This window comes from Zootoca vivipara, chromosome 8 (assembly GCF_963506605.1).
Source record: "Zootoca vivipara chromosome 8, rZooViv1.1, whole genome shotgun sequence".
In the NCBI taxonomy this organism is placed as follows: domain Eukaryota; kingdom Metazoa; phylum Chordata; class Lepidosauria; order Squamata; family Lacertidae; genus Zootoca; species Zootoca vivipara.
In genome coordinates, this window is record NC_083283.1 from 36,428,477 (window position 1) to 36,450,537 (window position 22,061).

The following is a 22,061-nucleotide window of genomic DNA, read 5'->3' on the forward strand; positions in this document are numbered from 1 at the left end:
CTTCAGTACTCCAGGTATCTTTAATCACTTGTATAGTAAATGGAACCATCAATTATCCTTGAACCTTTGAACAACAGAAGTGATTTCCATTAAATAGATGCCCAGAAATATTACAGTACAAAACATATTCTGTTAAGACACAGAGATATAAGCAACACCTTACAGATATAAAAAGACCTTGATTATTGAGCCACACGTAGTTGCCAGGTGATTGAAACTGAGGAATTCCTAGAATGTAATGCTTACATTGTCAATTATTTGACTGAGAAACCAGATAGATGCCCATATTGAATTAATAAAGTTTTAATCTTAGCAATGGATGAAATTGGATCTGAAATGAAAAGAGCTACATCAACTGCAAACAAACTTTTATGTTGTACACCAGGCACGTCCAACTCCCAAGACACTGCGATCTACTCCCAATAGCGATCTACTCATTAAGGGGTGGGGGGTGCAAAGCCAAAGTTATTGACCTTTTTTTTGGGGGGGGAGCTTTTTTTACGAAGGGGCAGGGACATCACTCGCCTAAAACAACGACACTGCTCCAGTGTGTTTGACCAAACTGTGGGAGGCAGTGGAAGACAGGAGTGCCTGCTGTGCTCTGGTCCATGAGGTCATGAAGGGTTGGACACGACTAAACGGCTAAACAACAACAAAAAATTCTAGAATTTAGGAAGATATTTTGCTCTGTAGATAGTTTAACTGATGTAAGGTTTTTTTGTGTCAGATTAATTTGTAATGACTGGAGAATGTAAAGATTGCTAAAATATTTTAAATTCCTCATGAATTTTCCTAGTATCAAAAGCATGTAATTCATCTGTGTTGTATCTTGCACCACACCAATGTGGTTCTCAGGATTATGAATTCAGCCATTTCGCGGGTGGCCTTCTGGGTTAAACCACAGAGCCTAGGGCTTGCTGATCAGAAGGTCGGCAGTTCGAATCCCCCGATGGGGTGAGCTCCCGTTCTTCAGTCCAATCTCCTGCCCACCTAGCAGTTTGAAAGCACATCAAAGTGCAAGTAGATAAATAGGTATTGCTCCGGCGAGAAGGTAAAAAGCGTTTCTGTGCACTGCTCTGGTTCACCAGAAGTGGCTTAGTCATGCTGGCCACATGACCTGGAAGCTGTACGCCGGCTCCCTTGGCCAGTAAAGCAAGATGAGCGCCGCAACCCCAGAGTCGTCAGGGGACCCTTTTAATAAAATCATGGAGGAGTGACATGCAGGAAATTATAAGCATTGCTCTCTCTCTCTCTCTCTCTCTCTCTCTCTCTCTCTCTCTCTCTCTCTCTCTCTCTCTCTCTCTCAAGTGCTATTTATTCCTGTGTATGCGCTTCATGTACAATCTTAAAGCACAAGCTTCAGTTCCTGGATATTTTTGAATTAGCATCCATAGAGTCAGACTTGCCATACATGATTTCCCATCATTAAATCCATACACTGGCTTTAAAGAGTTTCATGGTTAATAGGTGTTTGGCAGAGAGATGACCAGCAGACATAACTTCTCTTTTTTTTTAAAAAATATTTTATTCCTTTAACATCACTCTCAACATTACAATACCAAACAATACAACTTTTAGCTCTGCTGAGCTTTCGACTTCCCTCCCTCCCTTCAACAGGTAGTCTATTTCAAATCCAATCACGCAATTTAAATCTTTAGCACTGTGACAGGAATAAGAAGTCACATTGACACAGCTGGGTCAAAGAGGCCCTTTGGACAGGGGAGAATGCTACAGAAAGTTAATTCTGTTTAATTTTTTATGCTCATTGCACTAACAATGGCTGCAGCCACCACTGTGGCTGCAGCCACCACTGTGTTCATCTACATTAATAGTTTTGCAAGAGACTAAAGGTTGAAAACAGCCTCCAAGCTGGATGGCACCTTTTTATGTAGAGTGGCTTAAATCCAAGTAAAGCAGGACTGGTTAATCATGGGACCAATGCTACTAAACAATTCCTATCCCTGACTAACTGATTTATCTGTTAATCTTCTCCAGGTTTAGCTCAGAAGAAATCATGAACACTAAATTCTGCAAGTTACAAATGATGTAATTTGGATGATTTCTAATTTTGGCATTTGACCAAAACAAGAAGCAAAACAAGAGGCATTATAATAATTGATAATGAAGATATTCTCTCATAATGAATTTAGCCAGAAATGCTTTAAGGCATATGATGTAGAGTTCTCTTTTGGTAAGCGAGAAAGGTAGGAAGTTAGACCTCAAGGGTTAGTTCAAGGTCAGGATCTCTTGAGAAGCTTGCTGGCTGCTAAACCAAGAAGACCACACTTATTTTTATTTAAACAAAATGAATACATTAATACAATATCTAGTGAATGACTTAGAAAAACAGGTTTTGTTTTGGTTAATCATGTAAAGCAAAAACTTTACTTTACCTGCACTGTCCTCCATCTCCAGCCTTCACCACAGTTTGGCTTGTAGTAGAAATGAAATGTTAAAGGTGCCTCTGTCCTGTCTGCTTTTAACTGTTTTGCATCCCTTTACAAAAGCTTCTTTCTCCTAACCTGCCTTAGAGTGGAGATGAAAATTTAAAGGGAAAGTTAAAGGGACTAATTCTCCAGTATGACTGGTTTTCACCGCTTTACTGTTTGAAAAGTTAACGAGCTTGTTGCTAACATTTTACAGGCCATGCCGACTCAAGTTAGCATGGGGCTTTAAAAAATGTTTTAATATACCCCAATTGAAACAGATACTTTGTTAGTTAAGGAACCCCACTCAGACAAATTGATCTTCAGTTTCACCCCACAAGCAGCCATTTCAAAACATTGCTTTCTTTCCCTCTCCTAATCACATTACAGCACAAGCCTATAAGTGTCTACAGCTGGGCTGTATTCTAAGTAGCTCAGAAAGCCCCAAGGCTGGAATTTGAATAGCAAAAGGGAGAGGTGGTGGTTCTGCCCACCTTAGAAGCACCAGCAGGCTGAGGATGGACAGAAGAGGGAGTAAAATAGATCTTACTTGGTGATGTTAGGAGCAGCAGCAGCACAATGCCTCAGACCCCCACCCCACCCCCCACCCCCACAATATTGTCCCACGCTTTGACAGGTCCTGGGGCATGGAATCTTGGGCATGTACCCAGTTCATCTGAATGGGAACACTTGGGTTACCAATGTCTTCATAAAGTTAACTTAAAACCCATTAGCTGTCTTGTGGTTCCACTTACCTGTTCCTCAGATTCACAGCAGGCACATACTCAGACACAGGCACATTTCCATTTTTTTAAAATAAAAATAAAATGAAATATGAAAAACATGTAGAAGCTCTATAGTTAAAACATTCTTTTTATTGATTACTACAGGAGAATTTGCGATTGGTTCAATCATACAGACATTGGATTTACAAAATCTTCCCCCCAAGTTCTACTAAACCTTTTCAAATATTTGTTTGAAATGTTTGTAACTCTGAAATGTATATATATACATGTGTGAATTTCAAGGGGAGCTGCTATACAGATCAAAAGGAAAAAAACATGGTTGACCAACTCAAAATTAGTCAGAAAAAATATTTTTAGTTAAAAAAAAAACCCCACATACCAATTTCGACATAAAACGCTTCTCTTAATGTATATCCCTTCTTCATTTCTGCTTTGAAAAACAGCAACAAGCTATCCTGGAAGTTCCATTTTTCATCATTCAAACAATACTGAGCATGAGATATATAGCTCAAGGTTCTCAAAAAAGACTACTTTTCTAAAAAGAGTCTCAGGATTCAAAATCAGTCAACTATTAACAATCTGAATAGAAATGATATTGGTCAAATTGTCTTTATGTTAAAACTTTAAGTTACTTTAAGCAACATATTGGCCAGATATTTGAATATGATAAGGTGCAAATTGGACTTTTATTTAAGCAAAAACAGTGCCGTCCCACCATACATTGTTGAATTCCCAGACATAAGAGCTGCGCAACAGGCCAAATATCTCACTAGCACTAGATTAAAGAATGTGTTTATATTATGCTAGACATGTGGAAGACAACCTATAAACAGAGTATTTTCAATATTTCATATGATGGGGCATACACATATCTCAGCTGATAAAATAGTGCAATCCTGTTACTGTCTATTCAGAGTAAAATCCCAATGAGTTCAATGGGTTTACTCTCAAACGAAGGAGCATAGGACTGCAACCCTAAATTCTTAATGGCTGTTAGCTGATGCAGCATAAAATTCTTCCACAGTTCAAGTCTTACCAGAAAAGAGGCCCTTTCTCTTTCTACAAAAATGGCTTCTGCACCCTTATAAATTACCCCCAACCCTCACCCCCACCCAATAAAAGAAGTACTTGAATTCACACCAGTTTATACAGGCTGTTTTGGAAGAATACAAAAATCAATTAAGATTTATTAGCAAATCTCTGAATTCCAATTCAGACGAATTATCACTGGAAGACAGAACAGTACTAAACTCCAATTGATCTATTAAAGTGGGAAACGGTTAGTTTCTCTCTGTCATTCCCCCCCCCTTCTCCTTGGAAGCATTTTTGAGGAACAATATGGAACATTACCCATTCACAGAAGCAATATTGCACTGAAAGGCTCAAGATTCACTTTAGCTGCTGAAGAATCACAGTGTTCAGAATATCCGATTCTTGTAGTGTCAGGCTTTCATCTGTAAGCTCTTTGTGTGGAAATGTAGTCAGAAGCACAAAGTCAGTGGTTGCAAACAAGGGGCGAGACTGGATAATAAAGTTCCGAATATCTATAATCCTATTGACAAAAGTATAACATGTATATTTTAGTCTTTGAATCAATACAATGTGCTCTGCACTTTAAAAACAAACCACTCATCAGCTCCGAATACTGGCAATAAGCTTCAGATGACAAGTTGTGATAATCTGGAACTAAGATCCGATGTTTCAGTACAGTTAAACAGTTAAACTTACCTATGGGTATGATTAAATCTTTGTATTAAACGACTTCCATCTGCTAGCCTAATCTGAATCTTAGTTGTTGGCACAGAGTCATCGATCAGAACCACAGCATCAAGGAAGGATTTTTCTTCTTCCTCTGGAGAAGATGGTGTACTGACAATCTCAGGTGTAAGGCTAAAATTAAGAAACAAGTGAAATAGCTGGAAGACAGTTGAAATGGCAATGTAAAAGACTTTATCTACGAGCCAACCAGTACCACTAAAATCAATGGGGCTTACTTGCAAATGAATGTGTCACAGTGGCCGGAGCGGACTACTTCAGAGTAACGACTCTACCCAGCTCTGCATTTTATTCTTTTATTGGTGCTGCGTATTTACAGTGCTGAAGTCATTGCTATTTACACGGAGCGATGTGTTCAGTCGGGTTCAGAACCTCCGAATGGCTTTTGGCGCGTCTTTCTCCAACACAAAAGCTTTGGTAGACCCATCCTCTTTCCTCTCCTCTTTCTGCGCAATTCCGAAGTTGGGGGGATGGGTCTCCCCCCCTTATTTGCCCCTTCCTGTCCCACCTGGGACCCTGGCTCCGCTACCTTGCCTGAGCCTCGGACACGACTTCCTGCTTCCCCACTGGAATCGGAACTCTCTCTGCTTTCCCCTGTGCTCGGGGATGGGCTTGAACTCAGGAGGGGAGGGACTTCGCGATATCCTCTGTCCCTCACATCCACCCCCCTCCCAAGCTCCCCTTCTCCCCTCCCCAGGTCTCCCCCCTGTGTCGGTGACGACAGGAAGCCTAAGAACTCAGTACTTTCCGAGCCTGTTGGTGTGAACACCTCCCCCCAGTCCTTCGCACCCCCCCTTCCGCCTGGGAGGACTGGAATCCCAAAAAGTCCGTGGCGTCAGAGCTGGTGGGGGTAAAAATGTGCTGCCAGTCAGCTTCTTCCTCTGACTGAGTGGATCTCGGCGACACCCATACTTCTTCCTCTGGTTCCTCAAACTCCGCTTCCCATCTCCATGGTGAACTGCTCTCCCGTACTTCCTCCCCCTCCCCCTCCCTTTCCATGTGCCAGGGCTTGGGTCTGTGGGGAAAGAGGGCGTGAAATTCTTCCCCCAAGAATTCCTCCTGTATCTGAGTGGCTGGGACCCATTCATTCTGTGACGGTGGAGCATCCTCCCATGCCATGAGGTACTCCAGGCCCCCCACCCCTCTCCGTGAATCAAGGATGGCCGTGGCCTCATTGAGTTGCTCCCTGCCTTCCCTCTCCCCCCCCTCCCTCGGGGGTTTGTTCGCTGTCTCGGAGCCTGCTACTTTCCCTGTACGGCGACAGCAGCGATCTATGAAACACTGGATGCACCCTCATGTCCTCTGGTAGTGCCAATCTGAAGGCTACCGGGTTGACCTGTTGCGTGACCGTGAAGGGGCCCAGCCGTCTGGGCTCCAGTTTTTTGCACCTCCCTCTGGTGGGCAGGCCCTCCGAGGACAACCAGACCTTGTCCCCCACCCTGATGACCTCCCCTTGTCGCCTGTGGCGATCTGCCCCCTTCTTGTACGCTTCCTTGGCCCTCTCCAAGTGTTCTCTGAGCTGCTGGTGCACCGTCTCCAGTTCCTCCGCCCAATCCTCTGCCAGTGGGCCCTCCTCCTCCTCCTCCCCCTCCCTTTCCGGGAAAGATCTGAGGTCGCGCCCGTAGTTGGCCTTAAAGGGCGACACCCCTGTGGAGACGTGCACTGCATTATTGTAGGCAAATTCCGCCAGTGGCAGGCGATCCACCCAGTCTGTTTGTCTCTGGCTGACGTAGCATCTCAGGTACTGCTGCAGAATGGCGTTAACCCTCTCCGCCTGTCCGTTGGTCTGCGGGTGTCTAGCCGTCGATAAGCTGACCTCCACCTGCAGGAGGTTCATGAGCCGCCTCCAGAATCTGGAAACAAATTGGCGGCCACGATCCGAAATAACCCTTAAAGGTAAGCCATGCAGTCTGAATACGTGGTCAACAAACAGTTTGGCTGTCTCTTCTGCAGATACCGCTCTGGCACACGGTATAAAGTGGCACATTTTGGACATAAGGTCCACCACCACCAACACTGCTGTCTTGCCCCTGGACGCAGGCAGGTCTGTGATGAAGTCCATGGACACCACTTCCCACGGCCTGTGTGGTGTGGCTAATGGCTCCAGCAACCCTGCTGGCGCTGCTCTGACCACCTTTGCTCGCTGGCAGGTGTCACAGCCCCGTACATAGTCTCTAACATCTTCCCGCACCCCTGGCCACCAGAAGTGTCTCATGACTAGGTGAGCGGTTTTGTCCCTTCCAAAATGACCCGCCGTTGGGTTGTCGTGCATCTGCTTGAGGACCGCACGTCGAAGCTGGGTGGTGGGCAGGTACAGTGCGCCCTTGTAGAAAAGCAGCCCCCTGCGTTCTGCAAAGTCTTTTGCCTGTTCCCTCCCCCCTCTCAGTTCTCTGAAGATGCGGGTGGCAAACTCATCAGCTGCCGTCAGTGCTGTGAGTTCTGCCTCGCTCACCACTGCTGCTCCGCAGGACCATGCTGATGGGGGGGAAATGTGCCTGGGCGCTGGTGGCAGCTCCTGCTCCATGTACTCTGGTTTGCGGGAGAGGGCATCCGCCCTGACATTCTGCTCCCCCGGGATGTAGTGGATGGAGAAGTTGAAGTTCGAGAAGAACTCTGCCCACCGTATCTGTCGCTGGTTGAGCACCCTGGCCGTTCTCCAGAACTCCAGGTTCTTGTGGTCTGTGCACACCTGGATGGGGTGCTTGGCGCCCACCAGGAAGTGTCGCCAGTGCTGGAAAGCAGCGTGGATCGCAAGAAGTTCCCTATCAAACACCGTGTAGTTGCGTTCAGGCTGTGTCAGCTTCCTGGAGAAGAAGGCACAAGGTCTCCACTCTCTGTTGGCGTCCAGTTGCAACAGGATCGCTCCCAACTCCCGGTCTGAAGCGTCTGTCTCCACGCGTAGGGGCGCATCCTGCACCACGTGGAACAGGTTCTGGTCGGACGCGAACACCCTCTTGAGGCTTTCGAACGCTGCTTGCGCCTCTGGTGTCCACCTGAACTTCTGCTTGCCTCTCAGGCAGTCCGTGATGGGAGCCGTAACCCGCGAGAAGTTCTTGATGAATTTCCTGTAGAAGTTGGCGAAGCCTAGGAGGCGTTGGGCATCTTTGCGCGTCCTGGGGCTGTGCCAGTCCAGGATGGCCTGCACCTTGTCCTTGTCCATCGCCAGCCCCTTGTCTGACAGTTTGTAGCCCAGGAAGTCCACTTCCCTGGTGTGAAACTTGCACTTCTCCAGCTTCACATACAGGTGGTTCTCCTTCAGGCGCTGCAACACCTCCCTGACATCCTTCACATGTTGCACTGGGTCATCGGAATAGATAAGGATGTCATCCAGGAAGACCAAGCAGTTCTTGAAGAGAAGGGACCCCAGGACGTGGTGCATGAAGGCCTGGAAGCATGCTGAGCCCCCTTGCAACCCGAAGGGCATCACCAGATATTCAAAAGAGCCCAGAGGCGTGAACATCGTGGTTTTCCACTCATCGCCTTCCCGGATCCTGATCAAGTTGTACGCCCCCCTCAGGTCTAGCTTGGTGAAAATCTTGCCCCTGCGTGCCGCTGTCAGGAGATCGTCCACTCTGGGCATGGGGAAAGCCACTGGCTCTGTCACTGAATTGAGCCGTCTGAAATCCACCACAAGACGGCGCTGTTGCGTGTCTTTCTTGTCCACCCAGAAGACCGGGCTGCCCCCTGCTGCCTTGCTTTCTCTGATGAACCCCCGTTTGAGGTTCTTGTCTATGAACGCACGCAAATCCTCCAGTTCCTGATCTGACATGGCGTACAGCTTGGCTGGGGGTATCGTTGCCCCTGGCACCAGGTTGATCTGGCAGTCGAAAGACCTGTGTGGGGGTAGGTGGTCGGACTCCGCTTCGCTGAAGACCTCCTGCAGGTCCCAGTACGGCTTGGGTATCGCCTCACCCCCTTTGACATGCATGGTGGCCACCGTGGCTATTGGAGGCCCCTCCCCTGGTTGGTGCTGCATGCAATGTTCCAGACAAAAGTCCGACCCAAACGTGATGCATCTCTGGTGCCAACTTATGGAGGGGTCGTGGCGCGCCAGCCAGCTCATGCCCAAGACGATGGGGGGGTCTGAGATGGTGGTGACGTTGAAAGCCAGTGTCTCCGAGTGCCTTTCCACCGTCATTCTCATGGGGGGGGTTGATGAGTGATGGCCCCTCCCAGCAACTCTCTGCCCTCAATGGTGGCTACGTGCAAAGGAAAATCCAGCTGCAGAAGCTGGATCTGGTGCTCTTCTGCAAAGTTTCTCGAGAAGAAGTTGGCTGAGGCACCACTGTCAATTAAGGCAAGGACCGTCAGGGGATAGCCATTTGGGAGCGTTAGCGTGACTTCTAGAACCACTCCTGCTCTGGGAGGGGTGGGCTGGCTCTGCTCCTCGCTGTGCGGGTGGGCGGGCTGGGGCTGTTGTCTGCTGACTGCGCCTGGCTGCTGCCCCTTGTCTCCTGCAACCAGGCTTTCCCGTTTCCCTGCTGTGGTGCTGCGTCAGTGGGGGAGGGCACAACCGTTCCCGCCTTTCCTTGCCATTCTCTGCGATGTGGGCAGTCTCTGACGCGATGCTGGGGGGAGTTGCAGAGAAAGCAATTCCCGCCCCTTCCCTCCTTGCGTCTTGTCGCCGCTGGGGTTTGAAAAGCCCGCGCGCGCGCTATCAATTTGCATGGGTTCCTGGTCTTGGCCGGCCCCTGGCATGGCGTGAGATGGCTGTTGGGGGAGTGGCTTCTCCTGCGACCGTGGGAACCAAGCCCGCTTTGCGCGCGTTGCTTGCTTGTCGTTCCACCGGGATTCCTGTCTCACCCCCACCGCTAGAGCCGCTTTGCTCAGCTGATCCATATTACTGGGCTTTGGACCTCTTGAGAGCTCATCTTTCACCTCCTCATTCAACCCTAGGTAGAACGCCGCTTCCATGGGAGGCGAGTGCAGTTCCCACCCCAGTCTGTGCACTAGCATGGTGAATCTCGCCCAATATTCGCGAACTGTCATTGTTTTTTGCCTCAAATTATGCAGTTCCTCTTTGGTCTGGTCCATATGACTATCGGATGCATACATAGTTTTCAAAGCCTCTAGAAATAGTTTGACATTCTTCATGCAAGGATTTTTTGTCGCGATTAACGGTCTTAGCCACTCCCTGGCTGCCCCTGTAAGGTGTTCCACAATAAACGCTACCCTGTGCTCATCATCCGGGAAGTCATCATGGTGCAGCTCAAGAGCATACACTATCTCAGTCTCAAAGCCATGATATTCCCTCGGGTCTCCATTGAACTTACTTACTAGGGTCCCCGCTCTCCTTCCTGGCAGCACTTGGAGTTGGGGGGCCCCTCCCGCCTTGTTTTTCTCGGCGTCCAGCTTGTTTTGGAGCTCTACCGCCACCGCCCTTAATTGCAGCTCTTTGTCCTGAAGCGCTCTCACCTGTTCCGCAAGTTGTAGCCGGTCCTCCTTGACCTTCTCGGTTTCTTCTTTCGCTGCCTTTAATTCCCCCTGTGCCTGCAGCGCCAGTTGCTGCAGGTCCTGTTGGGCTTTCTCCGCGATCTGCCGCCATTTCTCCGCCTCTGACACACTCATCCCGGCAACTCCAAAGTAGCCCCAAAAAGATTCGGAGGTTGCTGTCACAGTGGCCGGAGCGGACTACTTCAGAGTAACGACTCTACCCAGCTCTGCATTTTATTCTTTTATTGGTGCTGCGTATTTACAGTGCTGAAGTCATTGCTATTTACACGGAGCGATGTGTTCAGTCGGGTTCAGAACCTCCGAATGGCTTTTGGCGCGTCTTTCTCCAACACAAAAGCTTTGGTAGACCCATCCTCTTTCCTCTCCTCTTTCTGCGCAATTCCGGAGTTGGGGGGATGGGTCTCCCCCCCCCTTATTTGCCCCTTCCTGTCCCACCTGGGACCCTGGCTCCGCTACCTTGCCTGAGCCTCGGACACGACTTCCTGCTTCCCCACTGGAATCGGAACTCTCTCTGCTTTCCCCTGTGCTCGGGGATGGGCTTGAACTCAGGAGGGGAGGGACTTCGCGATATCCTCTGTCCCTCACAGAATGTGTCTACAAAGAGAGTGCAATGCTGCCTTCTAAATATGCTCTCTTGCCTTCCTCAGTACCTAATACAATTCAACAGAACATTGTGCTCTTGTATTTGTTTAATACAAAGAAAAGGATTTGAATTGGATGTTAAAAACATTTCAGTCGCTTAAGGGACTGGTTATAAGTAAATCTACACTCACAAAATATAAAATAAAGTAAGAACATACGTTAACTGTCTTATTATGCCAAATCAGACCACTGGTCCATCTTCACACTGATAGGCAGCTGCTTTCTAGGGTTTCAAATCAGTAACCTTTGTCAGCAGCACCCCAAGATGCTGAGGATTGTACTGGGGGTGTCCTGGATGCAAAGCAGATGCTCTACCACCAGACCCGCAGCTAGGTGATCTTGAGCCCCTGGCAGAACCGTCCAAATTGCGCCCCCTAGCCATGGACAAATTAGCTCTTCTTTGCACCTCTCTACACTTCTAACATTGCATTTTGTAATTAAGCACAGTGCCAATTATTATATATGTCAAAAAGCAGTAAGAAATCTCAACACTGAGAGAATACAGTCAAAAATAACATAGTGCTCTTGCGTATTTTGGACCAGTATATGTAAACTTCCAACAGCCATAAAAAGATGTCCAGACATGCCCTTCTGTAAACAGAAAAAAGGCTCTGTCTGCTAATGGAAGAACTACCATTCCAGCAGAGGGAAGGCAATTTTCATCAATTCCCTCTTCAGCTCCAAGAACTGTAGTGGTACCTTGGGTTACAAACACCTCAGGTTACAAACAGTTCGGGTTACAAACTCCGCTAACCCGGAAGTAGTACCTCGGGTTAAGAACTTTGCCCCAGGATGAGAAGAGAAATTGTGCAGTGGCAGCACGAGGCCCCATTAGCTAAAGTAGTACCTCAGGTTAAGAACGGTTTCATCAGGTTAAGAACAGACCTCCGGAACAAATTAAGTTTGTAACCTGAGGTACCACTGTACTTGCAACTTAGTTCCAGAGGGTCCCCCAATCCTCTGGAACAGTTTCTCAAGACGAAGAAGAAACTGACAAAATAAATTCCTAGTCCCTTTCCTCCAGCAGAGTGTCCTTGAAGCAGCACTCTGCTCCAGAGAAATCTAGATTCAACCCAATATCCATAACCTGCCAGCCTTCAATAATAAAGGAAACCAGTTTAAAACAGCAGAGCAATTTAAATGTATTTCACTTAGCAATACGAGGCATATAATTATCATTAGCTTGGAGGGGAAAAGCTTCAAACGAGGAACAGCCCAATCTTATGCATGTTTACTCAGTCCCACTGAGCATCCTTAGTCGAATTGCTTTTACCAAACTCAAATGCTAAGATTAACTTAAAAAATTAAAACAAACTGTTGGAATGGGGTGGCAAGTGAGAAGCATATAGTCTGCATAGCATGCAGAAGACCTATAGCAGTGGTGGAGCACCAGCAGCCTGTAGGCCAGATGTGGCCAGCAGGGTCTACACATTCATCCTGCTTCCCCTTCTACTCAGCAAGGAATTGCTGTGTGGTTGGGCAGGGGGGAGATAATTGTATTTTTATAAACCAAGGATTTTGAAAAAAAATTAACCTTCCAAGTTTCTGGCCTTCTCCACTGAAAGCTTTGAATCTCAATCTCGGCCTTTCATATTCCTGCTCCTGGTGGTCTTCCATATCCAGATTAACTTGGCCTCCATGCACCAAACGTTGAAGTTCTGCAGGAATCTCTCTTAACAGCAGAAATAAAAGGGAAAATATCCAATTTAAGCAAGTTTATTGATTTATGCAAGAGCATAAAGAGCAAGTGATGAAACTGAAAAGTATTCAGTTTTGTCTGGATCATGTCATTAAAATGTGAAATAATGATAATAGTTCAGATCCACTATGCTCTAATCTTCTCTACCATCCTCACATACATTCCACAATGCAGATAAAATGGCTTATTTAAGCTACTATCCTATACACACTTACCACAGAATAAGAACCAAAAAAGACTTATATTTCAGTAGACATGTATAGTATTGTGCTGTTAATCAGGCATACATAAGAAATGCTACAGGCAAAATTATGGTCAGGAAGGGGTGGGGGGTGAAAGGCAAAATTATATGTACTTCACTTGCTACATGTTGAAGCCGCAGACTGAAAATAAAAGACTGCCTAGAAGGGTCATCACCATGTTACAGGGCTGAGTGTTCAAATCCTATTCAGTGGCTGAGGATGATACAGCCCCTAGTAACGGAAAATCCTTTTTGGTACATTTTTAATACAAAAAGTCCTATATCAAAACCAACCCTTTTCATAAAGCAACATATATAATAAACATGTTTCCCCACATGTCATTTATGGGATATATGGACTTCCCTGGTAATTGTGATCTATTACCTTGATCTGGAAACAGCTTGTTTTTGGTGCCTGCTGGTTGCAAACTACCATCCATTCCCTAAATATTTATCCTTTCTTTACCAAAATGGTCTATGGCAGCCTACATTCTATCATAAGTTAGAACAGTTCCCTTGACACTAACTGGACCAGTGCTCCAGATGCTAAACCCTCTGATCCTAAGACCAAACTCCCACTCTTAAAAAAATAAAACTCTTCTTTAAGCAGTTCAGCTGGAGATTGGGGGGGGGGATTGCTCCCAGTTCCAGATGTAAACAGCCCAACAGAAACTATTCACCAGAAGAGCTGGTTGTGCCAATACCTCTACAGGGTGAGGATGCCATGTTGTGTTTTACAGCCTGGGCAACCTTGCAGGAACTGCATCCCAGTGGTGGGTGAGGCTGGAAAAAACAGATGTGGCTCTCACCTTTGTAGAGTAGGCTATATTGCAGCTAAGAGGCTTATCTCTTTATCCAAGTAAGCAAGATGCATTATCATAGTTCAAGGCCACATTTCAACCAGGAGAAAGCACTTGAGGAGGGCGAGGAATGGGGCTGGTATGGGACACGGCCTGGGGATGGAGACAGAGGCCTGGAGGACCATGTTCAGCCCCTGGGCTTGAGGTCTCCCAACCTCTGCCCTAGTGGATCCACAGCCTCCTATGCTCCGCCGGAGTCAATTACTACTAAAGCAAACTAGGCCACTATAAATTAAGATGCTCCTCTCCTCAATGGCAGACAAAATAGAAGCTGCAGCTCTATTTGAGACTTGGTTGCTGAAACAATATCTGAGCTTGGGTCTTATGATCTAGCCTGATTCCTGAAGCCTTGCCTAGGTAGTGCTAAGGCCATCACGTAAAACAGAAGACCACCTTGTGGAAAAGGGAGTGCTCCCAACCAAGCAGCATCTCTTTAATTGAACCTAGGACTTCTACTTAGCTACTGAGGCTTCTTGGATTTCCTCTCCAGCTGGTTTCTTCTACTGCACTGGAAGCAATGTGTTCCTATAGTCACAAATACCATAAACTTACCCTCTTTTAACAGACTCAAGAAACTCTGCATTCACTGGATCTGTGTACGATCTCAGCTCTCCATCATCTAAACTAAAACCGTTCCTCCACAGTTTAAGTAAAATTTGAACCTATGAATAAATCAGATGTACTTTGAAAATGTAAAAAAGTAACACCAGATGTCTGATCATTATATTCATCTTGGTTTGTTTTCCACTATTACTAAACATTCTATTCAGCTATAATAATAATATTGGTCGGCTTCCAACAAAATATTAAAATACAATAGTCCGTCAAACATTAAAAGCTTCCCTAAACAGGGCTGCCTTCAAAGAGTAGACCCATTAAAAGTAATGGACCCACGTGAGTTATGTCCATTAATTTAAATGCGTGTACTATGTGTAGAACTAACATTGGGTACAACCCATAGTCTAAAAGGAATGTGTTGCACTTGCCTTTGAATTTATGCTATCAGAATGTAATCAAAGACACATTAGCTCCAAGTCAGTGTCCAGAAGAGCTCTGCTGTGCCTCTGTAGCTCTTTATGAGCAAAGACTGCCTCACTCTCTTCACTGCAGGGGAATTCTCACATATGAATCCACACTGCCCTTATGGAACATCAACCAATAAGGAAGACAATGGGATTGCTAGTGCCAACCATGATGTGGTCAGGTAACACATGGTAATGTATTCTATTGCTCATTCAGAAGAAACCACAAATATGGCATGCTGTCTAGTTAGAGGGTATCACTTTGTATCTTTCACTCCATATACACTGGCTGAAGGGCTAAGATCTTATATTTTGGGCATATCACTTAAAGTGAAGCTTTTATTCGAATAGGAGCTCTGATCAATAAGAGAACCACCTTGATTCCTTTCCCCTAACTAGCTCTAAAACTCATTCTGAATCCCTAGTACAGAAATAATTACATTCCCTTTAAAACATTTGTTTCTGCATAACTGGAGTTCAAAACATTATTATTGTCAAATGAAACTTACGGTTCTATAAAATTACCTAGGTACTATATATTGACGATATAAGGAACAAGCCACCAGGAACTTCTCTTGCAGTTGGGTATGTCATATGTTACACAGACAGGGTTCCTAAAGTTAATTATCTCTTGCATGTAACAGGAAATTATGTTCATCATATTTATACTTACATCGTGTCCAAACTGGTTTTCTCCATAGATATATTCAGAGCGCTTCAGAGTTGACTTCCCCAATCTGTATCCACCACCAGAAAATGACTAATAAAATATTAAAAATACAGGCCTGAGTTACAGAGCTGCAGTAACTACTTGTATTTATTTTAAACCAACTGACTACTAGCAATATTAACAGATCACTGTTTAGTTAAGTAAATACTTTGTAAAATATGCACCCTGCAGCTTAGAAAGAAAGCCTTCACAGGGGGGAAGATTTGGCAAAAGTCAATGACAACTGGTTTAATCTTTACACAATTAAGTAATAAACAACTCAAAACAACATTTTTATAGATAGTGACACTCTTCTCTTCTGGTGAGCAGAAAGTAATTTCCTATAGCACAGAAAAACTATAGTATAGAAAAACTCAAGCATGCCAAATGATGTTGTTTTGATCAACCAGTAAAACAGGATCTAAAAGCATAGTTTGAAGTGGGATGGCAAAGTATTCTCTGGCATGATGCTCAAATTGAAAAGCAAACCAGTGTCCCAGCTGTCACTCCACCTCCAGAGGTTCCTGTTCCACAGAGATAGGAGTAGATTTAAGAAGCGCTAAGCAGACAGAAAACAAAAATAAGACAAGCAGCTCTAAACTATGGCTTGTTTGTTGGATATTTGGAAATTAATAAATCACAGAATTGAATAGCAGAGTTGGAAGGGGCCCTGAGGATCATCTAATCCAACACTGCTGCAATGCAGGAGTAGGCAGCTGGCCCATAGGGGGAATCGAACCCACAACCTGGTTTGAGTTATGGTTAGCATATAGCAGGCATCCCCAAACTTTGGCCCTCCAGATGTTTTGGACTACAATTCCCACCATCCCTGACCACTGGTCCTGTTAGCTAGGGATCATGGGAGTTGTAGGCCAAAACATCTGGAGGGCCACAGTTCGGGGATGCCTGGCATATAGTATGGTGCAATGGATCAAGTCAGGCAAAGTATGAAAAGTAGTTGTCAGGGACATGTACCAGTGCACACTGTTTAAACATGAACCTGGGGGTGGTCACCAACTACCACATTCAGTGGCTTTCATTTTGTTCAATGTAATGAAATGGCTAATACAGTGGTACCTCTGGTTGCTTCCGCTTCAGGTTGCGTCTTTTCAAGTTAAGAATGCGGCACCCCTGGAAGTGTTTATTTCCAGGTTTCGCCCTGTGCCCTTCGCGCATGCACAGAAGCACTGCTCTGGTTGCGGACTTTTCGGGGTGCAAACGGCACCCCGGAGCGGATCATGTCCACAACCAGAGGTACCACTGTAGTTGCTAAGGTGATATTTACCATATCATGTGGGCTACTTTAGACTTTGTGTTCAATTGTAGGCAGTGTTTCCATACTATTTTCAGTGCAAAAGATACCTTTTCTTTTCACATGACCCTCTCCCATAACCTCCCAACATGTGACACTAGCATCTAGTGTTAATTGCTGTCAATTCCTGTCTGGCAGAAAAGCTGTTTAAAGCAGGCAAATATCATGTATTGGAGTACACTTTACCCACTGCCTCTCTTAATTCAGCTCATGTTTTGTAATGAAAGTATTAAAAATAAAAAATAAGGAATCAAGTGCTATAATTGTTAAATAAAAGCACGCTTGCTTTAAAACAATTGTGCATTTCCCATAAAAAAATGATTGCATGTACTTACTTTAGCTTTATGCCAATCCCCCGATGCTCTTGATACTTCATCTAATGGGACTGCCCCATGTTCTTTTGCTTCTTTGAAAAGTTCAGCGACAATTTTATTGGATGCTATATTATTGGATGACCCAACAACACCTGAATCACCTGAATAAAATCTTTTTTTAAAAGAAAAAGAAAGAAAGCAAACAGCATTTATTGGTCATAAGTATTAAGAAATTTTCAAACAAAAGTACTGGTACATTAGTTTGTGCAGCGCCAGAAACAGCACTCTGTTTCAGATGGCAAAGTGGCTGGGCTGTCCCACCCTGCTTTCAACTGTAAGCTCTCTAGGTCAGGAACCTCCTTTGGGAGAAAGGGCAAGATAGACATTTAATAACTTCTACAAGTAAATATAGTTTATGATTTAGAAATTAAGTTTTTTATTTTTACGTACAATATCTAATCCCTGAAGCTTTATAACGCCTTATATTGGAATTATTTTCACTTCATGTTGGAATCAATATTTTTGGAAGAGATGAGAACTCCAGTGTCTTTCAACACAAACAGATGCCAACAACCACATATCCTGTCAATATTTCCTACTAATGAAAAAGCATCATCATATAGAATCGAAGGAGTTGGAAGGGTGTCTTGCGGGGCACCCAGTCAAACTGAAGAGTAACGGCTCCCTGATGAAAGGTTACAGCATTTGGGACTTCTGTTTGGTTTTCAAGAAAAAAAGTCAAATAAGCCGGGGGTGGGCGGGCATAAAATTGTGCATGATTTACGAAAACTCAGCCATCCAATGAAGCTGAATGCTGGAAGATTCAGGAGAGACAAAAGACAGTACTTCTTCATACAGCACAGTTAAACTGTGGAATTCACTCAAACAAGAGGTAGTGATGGCTGCCAACTTAGATGACGATTAGACTAATTTGTGGAGGCCCTCAAAGCCATTATACTTCCACTGTCTCTTCTCATGTTAGCTTATGATATTAACCCCATGTTCAATGTGAGAGGATCCGCAACAATTGAGGATGACAACTATTATTACAGCTGGTGATGATGACAACAATAAAAAAGACAAGTAAAGTTCAAGGGGAAAAGGAACATAAAAACTTAAACACATTATTTATGAATATTATAAATCAATTAAATGCTTATTTTATGGTAACTTTTGTTATCCTTGTCATCACTCATACTTCTTTCTGGTTTTCGCAAGCTTCTGAAGAAGTCAGCCAAGAAATATTCATTTAAACTTCCATTAATTTTACACCACCAATCTTAAATTTTGTTAATCTGAAAATAAATTTGTGATATCCAACCTCTGTAGAGTTCATAGGTTGTGACAGTCAAATCTAAGTTAGAAGACTCTTGCTATAATAAATAAAGGAATAGCATGCAAATGCTGTACAAGAACCAGTCTACAACAAATTTTATATTATAATCACCTTGCCCCAGGGTTGCTCATCAACCTTCATGAATTTCAGTAGAGCTTATGTAGCTCTACACTGCCATCCAATGCACGTTTTCTTGGAAGAAAGTACCACTGTGCACAATGGAATTTACTCCCATACAAGTGCACATAGGATTGCGTCTTCAGTGATACAGGAATAGGCTCCTCTACATTTTTAAAATAATATTTGCATTTTTGAATTGTTTGACAGTGTCATATAAAATTAATAAAAGCCCTTATTTACCTTTGCGCTGGTAATGTTGGATGACTGGTCACTCTAGCTGTTGGTTTATCAGAATGAGATGGTTGTCTTTTCATTTCATCTTCATACAATCCAGCCAATGCCAGCTATACCAAACATCAGATGTTTTAGTCAATGTCTACAGATCCAAAAAACCAACTACATGTTTGTATTCAACATGTAGTTCTCTTTTAAAAGAGAGATGACTAATTCATACGGGTACTGTACTATTGTTTTTAAAAAAATAAGCTTCCCCCCCCAAACACATGTTGAAAGAACAGCTGTTTGCCAAGTAAAAATTACTAATGTCACAAAAGAGCAACGCTTGTTAGCACAACAATTAATAATATTTCTTCATGTCAGCGATAAAGCCTTTCTTTATATGACTGTATATGTGCTGCCGAAGTGAGCACATTCCTTATATGACTGAACATGATTTTACTTTCAGAATAAAACAGTATAGTAAGGATAATGTAGTAACTGAAGAACAAGCATGTGCTTAAGACACAATGACCTGGCTCACATATTACATAAAACCAGTTTTAATTTAATATAATTGAAAGAGAAGCATGCTGGTGCATGGTGCTTCTTCCCACTCCTGCTGACCACAAGTGTGGTGCTGTCTAAAGTTGGGCTTATGGTTTGTTTTCAGCATAGTTTGTTTTTAACTATGGTTTAACATGACAAGCAAATTAGGCCAACTTCTACTGACTTCTAGACCAGGAATTGGGGACTACAGCTCTCATCTTCCATGACCATTGGCTATGCTGGGTGGAGCCAATGGTCCAACAATATCTGAGGGCCACAGGTTTCATTTCTTGCTTTAGACACAGTGGATGTTAATGCTGTGTCTAAGCAATTATTCTAGAATATATACTGAAGTCCAAGCAAGAGGCAGAAATGTTATGAGCTTTGCTATACAGTATAGAATCATAGAATTGTAGTTGGGAGGGACCCCAAGGGTAATCTAGTCCAACCCCCTGCAATGCAGGAATCTTTCACCTAATGTGGGGCTCGAATCCACATCCCTGAGATTAAGAGTCTCATGGTCTACCGACTGAGCTATCCCAGCTCACAAACTAGGCAATTATCAAAATACTTTTTGATTTAAAGTCTATGAAGATTAACTTCATGATTATAAAAGTACACAGATATGTCCCTGATGTGTTTTTGCACGTGTATTTTTTTGCCCCTTTTGTTGTTTTCAATGAATGGTGGATGTGGGTTTGCACTTGGCAAAGATGTGAGAGTAAAAAAGCTGCATGTAATTTACATAATAGATCTTATTAATATCAATACAAATGGCCCAAAGAATAAAAAGCAAAAATTAAACGAAGAAAAATGCTGCTATATGGTTTGTTTCTACACTGAAAACCTAAAGTATTATAGTTCAATTTTGTTTCCCTGAGTATTGATGTTTCACTGCAATGGATTTTTAAAATCTGGATTAGAAACAACAAACATTTATATGAAGAGAGCCAGGTGCCATTTCAATGACAAGCTGCTTCAGGGTTAGGGAACAAAATTTAGGGCAAGAACATGTTTTTGATAAACATTTTAATGCTTTATAGAACTGTGAAGCCACAAATAATATATCAGAGTTTGAGACTTTAGATAAGAGATTCTGACATCAACGGGCAACTCTATATGGCTACCTTGATTTATTTCGAAAAATCGTTCCTGGTGCCTGACCTGGTGTGCAAAAAAAGCACACCCAAACTTGAATTGCTGAGGCAAATATCCCCAGCCAAAACCATATGCACCATATGGATATGCACCAAAACCATATGCACCTGGGAGCAAGCCCCACTGAGCTCAGCGACGCTTACTTTCGAAACGGCATGCAGAGGAATGCACTGCCAGAGCAGTTTCCCCATGCGATTTCATTACACTAGGGAGTGATGAGGAAACGACATTTCCAGCTCTTAACCTATATTTAACAGTCACCCCCGGTACAACCAGTTTGGCAACACGGCCGGAGGCTTTTACCTAAGGCAAGGCGTGTCGCCATCAGTTGCGAGGAAAAGAAGGTGCGGGGGCAGCTCACGGCTGCTCCCAATAAATAATGCCTGGTTGCTCTAAACTCTCCCAGAAAGCGAAAGCTCCCAGCTTGCTTTCTTACACAAGCCTGGAGGGCCATTCTGGAGCACCTCCACCGTCGCCGCGAGGGATTACGAGGCGGAGCGACTCCCAGGAAGGGGAGGCGACACCGACGGCCCTCTCTCTCTCTCGCCCGCCCCACTCCCGTACCTGCAGGTCCCTGACGGTAGGGGGCCGTCCGCTTCCACGGGGCCCTTTCTCCCGCCGCATCTCGCTCGTGCCGGGTCCCGTATCCTCGTCCTCGGCCTTCTCTTGCTCCTGCTCCTGCTCCTGCTGCCCGGCGCTCGCCCCGCCGTCCGCCATCTTCAGCGGCCAAGGAGCCTCTCCCAGGAGCCCGAGCTCTGCGCTACGGAGGGGCTCGGGCAGGTGGGCGGGACCATGGAGGAGCACTTCCGGCAGCGCGTGTAGCTATGGCAACGAGATCTCAGGAGCTGGACCACTTCTCCGGGCGCCCCTCGCTAAGCCTCGAACTCTGGCCCCATTCCGTTCCGTATGCGCGTGCGCAGTCTGCATTCGTTGCCCCGTCCCTCTCCATCGGGTCAGGTGGTGTGGCGTGGTGCCAAAAAAAGGGGGGGGTGCAGCGGCCAATCTTACTTCCGGTTAAGCGATAATGATACAGTAATTATTATTCTTTCGCCCCATAACCTCGATCTGCGAAACTGGCACTGCTGCAGGTGCCACAGAATATTCGTTTTGCACTTGTAAGAAATTGATTTTTTAGTGTGACGGCGCCCATGCTTTAGAATTCCCTGATTATTGACGTCCGGCAGGTGCCGTCACTGTATTCGGTGCCTGCTGAAAATATTTTTGTCTAGGCAAGTCTATTCAGACATACAGAATGTTGACAGGTGCTATAAACTGGTTTGCTGATCGTTGATTTTAATTATTTTTGCAAACTTTTATATTGTTGTTTTTAACTGTTTTTATCTTTTTTTTTAATTCTGGGTTTTTTTTTTGGTTTTTTGTAAACTGCTATCATTTCTCTCCAATACAATTATCTTGCATCTATCTTTTTTTAAAACCCTTTTTACAGAGAAACAGTTTGCCACTAGGTGGTGCTGAAATAG

The 22,061-nt window shown here is 44.7% G+C and overlaps 1 protein-coding gene across 1 annotated transcript; it reads right to left on the bottom strand.

The window, feature by feature from the left end:
- Positions 1 to 3,281: 3,281 nt before the first annotated feature.
- On the bottom strand, positions 3,282 to 21,511 carry UBXN2B (UBX domain protein 2B). The gene is made up of 8 exons (XM_035126017.2): positions 21,145 to 21,511; positions 18,898 to 19,001; positions 17,223 to 17,373; positions 15,540 to 15,626; positions 14,397 to 14,506; positions 12,579 to 12,716; positions 4,901 to 5,062; positions 3,282 to 4,724 (listed from the first exon to the last, which is right to left on the bottom strand). Exons 1-8 carry the CDS (start codon positions 21,295 to 21,297, stop codon positions 4,562 to 4,564), a joined length of 1,068 nt encoding a protein of 355 aa, XP_034981908.2. The 5' UTR covers positions 21,298 to 21,511; the 3' UTR covers positions 3,282 to 4,561.
- Positions 21,512 to 22,061: the final 550 nt, after the last annotated feature.